Source organism: Pristis pectinata, chromosome 15, assembly GCF_009764475.1.
Source record: "Pristis pectinata isolate sPriPec2 chromosome 15, sPriPec2.1.pri, whole genome shotgun sequence".
NCBI classification, from domain to species: Eukaryota; Metazoa; Chordata; class Chondrichthyes; order Rhinopristiformes; family Pristidae; genus Pristis; species Pristis pectinata.
The window spans coordinates 47,203,786-47,213,329 of record NC_067419.1 but is presented as its reverse complement, the minus strand read 5'-3'; the positions used below and the strand labels follow the sequence as shown (position 1 = coordinate 47,213,329).

At 45.5% G+C, this 9,544-nt stretch overlaps 1 protein-coding gene across 7 annotated transcripts in view; it reads left to right on the top strand.

Annotated features, from left to right (window-relative positions):
* Positions 1-2,509: 2,509 nt before the first annotated feature.
* Positions 2,510-9,544, top strand: part of ppp1r12a (protein phosphatase 1, regulatory subunit 12A) — a 145,955-nt gene continuing 138,920 nt past the window's right edge. For 5 of the 7 annotated variants that reach the window (XM_052030625.1, XM_052030624.1, XM_052030623.1 and 2 more), the window contains exon 1: positions 2,541-2,864. In XM_052030625.1, coding sequence (XP_051886585.1) covers positions 2,634-2,864 — 231 coding nt within the window. In that variant the 5' untranslated portion in view covers positions 2,541-2,633. Of the gene's footprint in view, positions 2,865-9,544 lie in introns of all 7 variants that reach the window. The other 2 variants (XM_052030621.1, XM_052030626.1) reach the window with 2 other exon arrangements.

The following is a 9,544-nucleotide window of genomic DNA, read 5'->3' as shown; positions in this document are numbered from 1 at the left end:
GAGATGCGCGGGGCAAGTTTTTTTAGCCAGAGGGAGGTGGGTGCCTGGAACGGGCTGCCAGGGGAGGTGGCGGAAGCAGATACGGTAGTGACATTTAAGCAGCATTGAAATAGACACATAAGCATGCAGGGAATGGATGGATGGGAATCATGTGCAGGCAGAAGGGATTAGTTTAATTTGACATTGTGGTCAGCACAGACACCATGGGCCAAAGGGCCTGTTATGTGTGTATTGTTCTAAGTTGTAATATTATTAACTCAAAAACACTACAAACACAGATAATTTAGTCAAGATTACACTATAATCTGTGAAATCTTGCTGTTCACAAATTGTTTCCAGTTTCACAGACTTAAGCCTGTGAAAGTCACTGCAGAATTTCAAAACCTTTAATACAAAATAATAAAACCAAGACGCCGGAAAACCAAATGAAAATCTTTCCCTTTTCAACAAACCCAACACATTATGGCTTAGTATGGCAACTGCTCTGTCTGTGACCACAAGAAACTGCAGGGAGTCATGGACACAAGTCAGCACATCAGCCTCCCCTCCATGGACTTTGTCTACACTTCTTGCCTCCTCAGTAAAGCAGCCAACATAATCAAAGACCCCACCCACCCCAGACATTCTCTCTTCTCCCCCCCTCCCATCGAGCAGAGGATACAAAAGCCTGAAAGCACGTACCACCAGGCTCAAGGACAGTTTCTATCCCGCTGTTATAAGACTATTGAACGTTCCCCTTGTATGATGAGATGGACTCTTGACCTTACAATCTACCCTGTCATGGCCCTGCACCTTATTGTCTACCTGCACTGCATTATCTCTGAAACTGCAACCCTTTATTCTGCATTGCTATTATTCTTCCTTTGCATTGATGTACTTGAACTGAATGCATTTTGATCACTTTGCAGTAAAGTGGACCTTTTTTGTTCTATTTGTGTTCTTTCTTGTGAAAATTGTGTGTAATTTATGTTTAAGGTACGTTTTTCTTGTGAATGCTGCTTATCTGATGCTCTGTGCCTTGATGCTGCTGCAAGTAAGTTTTTTATTGCACCTGTGCACGCATGGACTTTGAGATGAAATGATGATGGTGATATCTTTATTAGTCACATGTACAGTGAAACACACAGTGAAATGCATCTTTTTGTGCAGAATGTTCTGGGGGCAGCCCACAAGTGTCGCCACGCTTCCGGCACCAACATAACATGCCCACAACTTCCTAACCTGCACGTCTTTGGAACGTGGGAAGAAACCAGAGCACCAGGAGGAAACCCACGCAGACACAGGGAGGACGTACAAACTCCTTACATACAGTGGCAGGAATTGAACCCGAGTCTCTGGCGCTGTAATAATATTACACTACCATGCCTGCCTAGATTTGTCCGTAAGCAAGTTCTAGCTTGTCCAAGCTTTTCCTTCAAAATTAAAATGATTAGCCAAGGAACCAGAGCTAAAATGAAAACAGATTGTTTTTTCATATTTTTCTTAAGAACGAGGGGAGGCCATTTGGCCCATTGAGAGCAAACTCAGAGATCACAAGATCACAAGACAAGGGAGCAGAAGCAGGCCATTCGGCCCATCGAGTCTGCTCCAAGGAAAAGGGAAAAAGAAATGGGGTGGGAAAAAAAACCTATTCTAATCCCATTTTCCAGCCTTATCCCCATATCCCTTGATACCCTGACTATTTAGATATCTGTCTATCTCCTCCTTGAACACCCCCACTGATCTGGCCTCCACTGCTGTGCGTGGCAAGGAGTTCCACAATTTCACCACCCTCTGGGTAAAGAAATTTCTCCTCATCTCTGTCTTGAAACTGTACCCTCTAATTCTAAGATTGTGCCCTCTGGTCCTGGACTCGCCCACCAAGGGAAACAGCCTAGCCACATCTACTCTATCCTTTCCTGTCAACATTTTAAATGTCGCTACGAGGTCCCCTCTCATCCTTCTGTACTCCAAGAGCCGACAAACGCTCATCATACGTAAGCCCTGGGATTGTTCAGCAAAAAAGATAAGATCAGATCAGATATCTTTATCAGTCACATGTACACCGAAACACACAGCGAAATGCATCTTTTTGCGTAGAGTGTTCTGGGGGGCAGCCCGCAAGTGTGGCCACGCTTCCGGCGCCAACATAGCACGCCCGCAACTTCCTAACCCGTACGTCTTTGGGATGTGGGAGGAAGCCGGAGCGCCCGGAGGAAACCCACGCAGACACGGGGAGACCGTACAAACTCCTTGCAGACAGCGGCCGGAATTGAACCCGGGTCGCTGGCGCTGGAATAGCGTTACGCTGACCGCTGCACCACCGCCCCTGTATGGAAAACAAAAGTTTTCGACTGTACGTCGGTCCATGTGACAATAATAAACCAACCGGCGATGTATAATTTACAAAACCATTGGACCAAGTCCCAGGGACCAAGTTCAGACTGCTGCCAGCCGGTGACGTCAGAGCAGGGTGACGTCAGAGCAGGGTGGCGTCACTGGTCTCTCCCGCCCCGCCCTCCCCGCGGGTGAGTGACGCGCGGCGGACCGGTGAGGGCGGATCGGGCGAGCTCTCGCGAGGTTATGCAGATGAGCGGCGCCATGGCTCCCAGCTCGCTGGGATAGCGGGCGGGCGGGCGAGAAGAAGGCAGAAGATGGCGGACGCCAAGCAGAAGCGGAACGAGCAGCTGAAGCGCTGGCTGGGCTCGGAGACCGAGCTCCAGCCGCCCGTGCTCAAGAAGAAGAAGACCAAGGTCAAGTTCGACGACGGCGCCGTCTTCCTGGCCGCCTGCTCGAGCGGCGACACGGACGAGGTGAAGAAGCTGCTGGACCGCGGCTCCGACATCAACTACGCCAATGTGGACGGGCTGACGGCGCTGCACCAGGTGGGCGGCGGGGCGGGGGGGTCACCCCTCCCTCGGGGGTAGGGACAAGATTCCCCCCCCCACTCCCCCCGGGACAGTATCCCTCCCTCCCTCCCTCCCCCGGGGGCTGGGACATCCTCCCCCCCGGGAGAGGATACCCCCCCTCTCCCCCCGGGCGCTGGGACCCCCTCCCCCCCGGGAGAGGATACCCCCCCCTTCTCCCCCCGGGCGCTGGGGCCCCCTCCCCCCGGGAGAGGACACCCCCCCTCTCCCCCCGGGAGAGGACACCCCCCCCTCTCCCCCCGGGCGCTGGGGCCCCCTCCCCCCGGGAGAGGATACCCCCCCCTCTCCCCCCGGGCGCTGGGGCCCCCTCCCCCCCGGGAGAGGATACCCCCCCCCTCTCCCCCCGGGCGCTGGGGCCCCCTCCCCCCGGGAGAGGATACCCCCCCCTCTCCCCCCGGGCGCTGGGGCCCCCTCCCCCCGGGAGAGGATACCCCCCCCTCTCCCCCCGGGCGCTGGGGCCCCCTCCCCCCGGGAGAGGATACCCCCCCCTCTCCCCCCCGGGCGCTGGGGCCCCCTCCCCCCGGGAGAGGATACCCCCCCTCTCCCCCGGGACAGTACCCTCCCCGGGGTTGGGACCCCCTCCCCCCGGGACAGGATCCCCCCCCTCCTCCCAGGACAGGATCCCTCCCTCCTCCCCTGTGGGGTTTGGACTGCCTATCTCTGGGACAGGATTCCCCCCTCCCGTCTCAACCCCCCCCCAGGACAGGATCCTCCACTGCTTCACCCTCCTGGTGGGAGGGGGGGGGAGGAGGGAAGGGGGGGTGTGGTGGAATCTGGATCCCCTTTGCCTCAACCCCCCCCCCCCCCGCTCCCCTCAACCCCCCAGGATAAGATCTCCTCTACCTCTGCGCATTCCCTCTCCTACCCCACCCCCACCAGGGGACTGGATTGGATCGGATTCCCCCCCCCCCAAGGACAGGATCACCCCACCTCTTCCCTCCCCCTGTGGGTTGGATCCCCGGGTTGGGAAGGTTTATTTTCCCCCACCCACTCAACTAATCGTGGGAGAAAAGATTATAGTGTTTAGAAGGGGAGGAAACATGATCACTGGAACTGGGGTGGGGGGGTGATGTTAAAATCATTCAGTCAACACCTGCGAATGGCAATGGGTGCTGAACTATGTGCGGAATAAACCATCTGTCAGCTGGGCATAGATGGCACCTCCAAATGTAAGATGCCATTCTAAACCCCAGACTGGGTACAGAGGAGTATGTTTTTATTGTGAATAAATTCAAGCTTGTAGTGACCCATCTAGAGTTCACATTTATGCTTGCATTCCATTGGAGGTAGTGTTGCATTAAGTCTGAGAAGCAAGGTCGCCTCAGAAGATCCTGAAAACCACAGTCAAAACCACTTTGCTGCTCTGCTGTAGCTGAGGTGGAAGCTGACAGAGCTAAGCTGCACTACAGTTTCCTTAACCACAGCACTAACCACTTTGATATCACCACAAGGGTAGGCTTAATACCAAAAGGGGAAGATAAAGGATATTAAATTAATTTGTCGCATGTGGGTAGTTGCAGTGATACTTAATATTATTGTTCCTTCTAGTGACCAAAGTGTGGCAATGGATTCAGTTGTTTTTTTCCATGTGGAATTTCATTTGTTTACTGTGCTGTGTTGAAAATCTGCAAAGGTGCTCAGTTTTTTAATGTAGTATTGATAAAGGGCTGATTGATCTACAGCAGCTTTTCTACCTCCATAAAGGTTGCTTGATGTGTTTGATTTGACTATGTTGAAAATGTCCAGTTAAACAGACAGTACAAATCTTATCTATTAACTTGTTTAATAATGTTAATTGAGGAGTTCCAGGATGCCAAGTGTGATAGGAGAGCTGGATTTTTATTAACTACTGTCAGATTGCCTGCACCCTTGAAATCTTTACCTAATTTCTTGATGTTTTGGTTTGTGTGCATTCATCTTTTGTTGCTGAAGGCAGTTGTCATGTGTATCCTTTAAGTGTTTAAAGATCACAGTATTGATTCATATGTATTTCCTACCACAGATGTATTAAAAAATTTAATTATATTGATTGTTATATTTAAATAAAAATTGTTCAATGCTGATGTCTGAACCATAGCTTTAGCATTAAGCAATTTTAATATCCGTATGTCAACCCAATTATTCACTCATCTGTGAGTTGAATGCAAGGTATAGATTAAGTTCTAGCAGATTTGCAAAGTTAAAAGCCAAATGTCTCGGGAATATTAAGAACAAGGCAAACTTTCAGAGCTAAAGTTTTAAAGTTGTTGCAGTGCACTCTTCGGAAACTGACATTACAAGGTGACAACGTGTGTTCTTATGACGTATTTCTAAACATTTCCTTTTAAGGATAAAGTAGACCTATAGCATAAGGCTATGTGATTCACAATGTGCACTGTATGGGACTTGTTCTAGTGATATCAGATGGGTGGATACATTCCACCCTGCCATGCTTCAATGTGCATTCCAAAAATGACAGATAATGGAAACCATGGTATAGGAGTGGATGCATTCCTCAGATGACAGGTTTGAAATGACCTATGTTTGAGGATGCATATTTAGTTGGAACATAGAAGTGACAGAGAAGCGTAAAGAGGTTTCTAGGGATGTTGCGTATTAGGTGTATTGGTAATTTAGTGACAGCTGCTCGGCTTGCAAAATCTCGTCTTGTGTTTTTGGGACAAATTTTTTTGAATCGTATTGCTTGGACTACTGGTAATAAAGAGAAATTGCCAGCAAGTGTAATGCAACAACTTCCATATTTAAATACAAAAGCGTTTCAATAGATGAGAGTAAATATATTTTGATCATTAACAAAATCAAACTGGAATATTAGATTCATAATCAAAGGGGCAGATGACTTTTCTATATTTGCTTTCCTTGAAATGTGCTGAACTTCACTGTTTCTGAACATTAGGCCACAATTCACTGAATATTTTACTGTTAGTTTTTTGGAGCAACCTTGTAATTTATTGGTGTTTAAAATTCTTTAAGGACACTGCAATGCAACATGTTCAAAGTATTTAAGTGAGTTTGACTCAATTCTGTTACCTTTCAAAGTTGCATCTATTTAAACACCTTGACTTTCCGGTGCATTATGGCATCAATTGACAGCAGCTAGTTCTTTTTGCAGAAAGGTGTGCACAAATTTTTAAAATCTTGCCTGTTGATGCTTCTGTGCTCCACTTGTGTTCAGTGTAGATAGGGCAGTGTGGCCTGGAGGAATAAAGTGCAGTAAAGACCACAGCCTTTAGAATCAATGTTTCAGTTCAGAGTTTAAATCCTGGAAAATGATAGTGTTTTTCTTGGAAAATAGTTATGATGGCTAGTCTAATCTTTCATTAGCATGAAAGTATGAAAATTGGTCATAGTCATGGTGAATTGTTTTGCACCTGCATTTTGTATAGCTGAATGACTTGTCAGACTACTTAAAACATTATTACACAACATAGAATGCTACAGCAGGGGAACAGGCCCTTCGGCCCAATATGTATGTGCCGAGCATGATGCCAAATTAAGCCGATCCCTTCTGCTTGCACGTGATGTATTCATCATTCATTCATTCACCATTCATCACCTGCATATTCATGTGCCTATCTAAAGGCCTCTTGGACGCCACTGCTGTATCTGCTTCCACTACCACTCTTGGCACTGCATTCCAAGTACTATTGCTCTCTGTCTAAAGTAAAAACTTGCCCTGCAATCTTCTTTAAGCTTTTCCCTCTCTCAAATTAAAGCTGTGCCCTCTAGTGTTCAATGTTTCTACCCTGGGGGAGAAAGATTCTGGCTGTCGACCCAATCTATGCCTCTCATAGTTTTATAAACTTCTATCAGGTCTCCCCTCATTCTCCGACACTCCAGAGAAACTTATTGAGAGTCAATCACTTGAACGAACAAAAGGTAGCAGGTGCAACTCCTCCCCAACTTTCTCATTGAAGCAGTGGGCAGTAAGTAGATATATATCTTCACTTTTCCATGTACCAAAGGCAAAATCAGAAATGTTGCTGTGCCAGACTGGCTAGGTTATTGATGACTTTGTTGCTAATGACAACAGTTGGAAATTATATAATGTCCTGAATGTGATTGTTACTAATTTTGCTCTTTCAATTTATTATCCTGCTATGCAAGGTACTGAGGAATGAATGACAAAACATATTGTGGGGGAGAATCAATATCTCGGTACTGTAAGTACTGGTCGAGTTTTATCTGATAAAGAACTGGGATGCTTGGTGGTATGAAATATGATCATTGTGGCCAAATGTATCATATGTACTACATTTGGAATGCAGCTCACACCACCTCTGCATACAAGCAAATGGAAAATAAACGTGCATTTCACCTGTGCCTACATAACTTCAGTGTCCAAAAGCTCCCAAGAAAGAATCAAGTCATGTTTGAATCAAGGTTGCTGTATTATTGGCAAAAGCCTTTAATCTTCACAGATGAAAATCCCACAAATCGCAGATGTGCTTCATCAATGCTTTTGTCTTTTGTTCATGTAATACAGGGTAATGCCACTTCACTTCAATTAATATTTATTGGATGGGTAAGGTATTCATTGAAGCAGACTGTTGTGTTTGTTAATGTCTCACTTGTTGACAAATCCCTAGGCTAAGAAGAGCCATGCAGCTAAACAGAGGGAGGTGAACAGCAGCTTACAACTGACAGGTGGTAATGAGGGGAGATGTAGGATCCAGTGGTCTGTTGACATGAGCTGCTGTTCCCCAGAAATGGCGTATACATTGTGCTGGCGAGGAAGGAGCCCTGAGCCCCACATCTCAGGGCTGCACCAGCCACCCTAGCCTCCCCAACACCAGTCCTCATGGGTGGCCTCTCCACTCCAAGATTTGGGGCAATATCATTGCTGTCAGCGCATCAGCAGAGGCTAGCGATTTGCACCAGGTTCCTGCACAGGACGTTGTATCAGGTTCCCACCACATTGGCCCAAGTGGATATCTTTTTTAAATACTGTCAGCTGAGTGACTGTGTGTATACAGATCAGAAGGCCAGGAGTGTGATAACATCAGTTTTATAATTTTAGTAAGTGCAAAGGAATCAAATCTTTATATACTGTTTCATTGTCCATGACATTCAACCCTGGGTCTAAAATAGTATTTGTTCAAAGCAGTGAGTTCATCTCTGGTAAACGGTGAGTCTCTGCCTTGAGTCTGAACAGGTAAAGGCATTTGCAATTATATGGAACTTTGTCTTGTTTTAACCCAAAAGCTTTACAGCTTTTGTCATTTTGGGAAAACCTGCAGCCAGTTAGTGTACAGTAAGCTCTCTCAAACAGTAATGCAATTTGTTTATGGTGTTGATTAAAAGGTAATTATTGGCGTGATGACTGGAATCATCCATCTCTGCTGGAGAGGACAGAACCTTGGGTTAAGGTCTCATTGAAAGAAGGCAGGTCTGACATTATTGTACTCCCTCTGTACAGCAGTAGAATGTCAACCGTAATTTGTTCTCAAGTTTTTAGAGTGCTCATTGAGTAAAGAACGAAAGGCATGAACGTTTTAAGTAAATGAAACCAATGTTTCATGCAACACTTCAATTATGCCATAAAACCCTTGTGTTTTTACATTGTTAGTATTTGTTGCTCTGTGTTTACTCATTGCATTGAGTTAGAGTTGGGTATTTTCTTCTGACCCACCATCCAGGCAGAAGTTGGTGATTTTTGAATGTTTACATATTAGCTCAGTTGTTTCTTGAAGATTCTACTTCAGGTTGTAGACATTGCCTTTTAACTGTTGTGCATAATAAGGTCCTAATTTAAAATGACCAAATAAGAAACATATCATTGATATGCTGTGTGATTTTTTTTTTGTTCTGGAAAATTTACTGGGTTTAGTCTTTTTGTAGGAATAGGAAATCTATGGCTTTGCATGCTTTTCTATCTCTTCAGATTATAACTAACTTATCTGAATTAACTATTTTAATTTCCTAATTTCAACAGTGATTAATTGGAAAAATTCTTTGTCCAGATACTTTCGTCCTTGTTCATTGTGTTCAGAGTTTACTATTTTATTCGTAAGACCCAGTTACAATCAGGTTTCATTTTGTTTTCATGTGTTGCACTTAATGAGCAACAATAATCAAAACACAAAAGCAGATAACTTTTTAGGTTAAAGCATCTGATCAATTTTCTTTTAATTTCAAGCCCAGCAAAGCAGCAGTCACGAATTCTTTCCAGATTTTTAACAACTGACTTTGGATCACTTTGTTGTCCTATGGGCTGCTGAGAATTTTCTTCAAATTAGGCTGTTTTTGTTTTCCCTATATACAAATTTCTTCAGCCCTGTTTTAAATACAGCTCTATTAATTATTCAAAGCTTGGTTGTTTTCCAAACTCTGGTGTGTGATTTTTGTTGTATATAAAAGTGGGGAGAGAGTAGTGGAATAAAATTGCATACAAAAGTTAGAATTTGTTCTATTTTTTTTCTAGTGAGCATTAATTTTGTGCTTTGAGCCATCTTCGTTTGAAAAGTCATGGGGTCGAGCCTTGCCCTCAAACTGGCACACTGTCAGGGCAGGTAGTGTTGAGAGACTATGGTATTTCAGTTTATCAGATAATTAAACTGTGGTGGTACTTTCCCTCTCAGCTGGATGCAGTAGTGCCTGGATGCTAGAGAATGTCTATTTGGGAGGTCCTGTTGAAG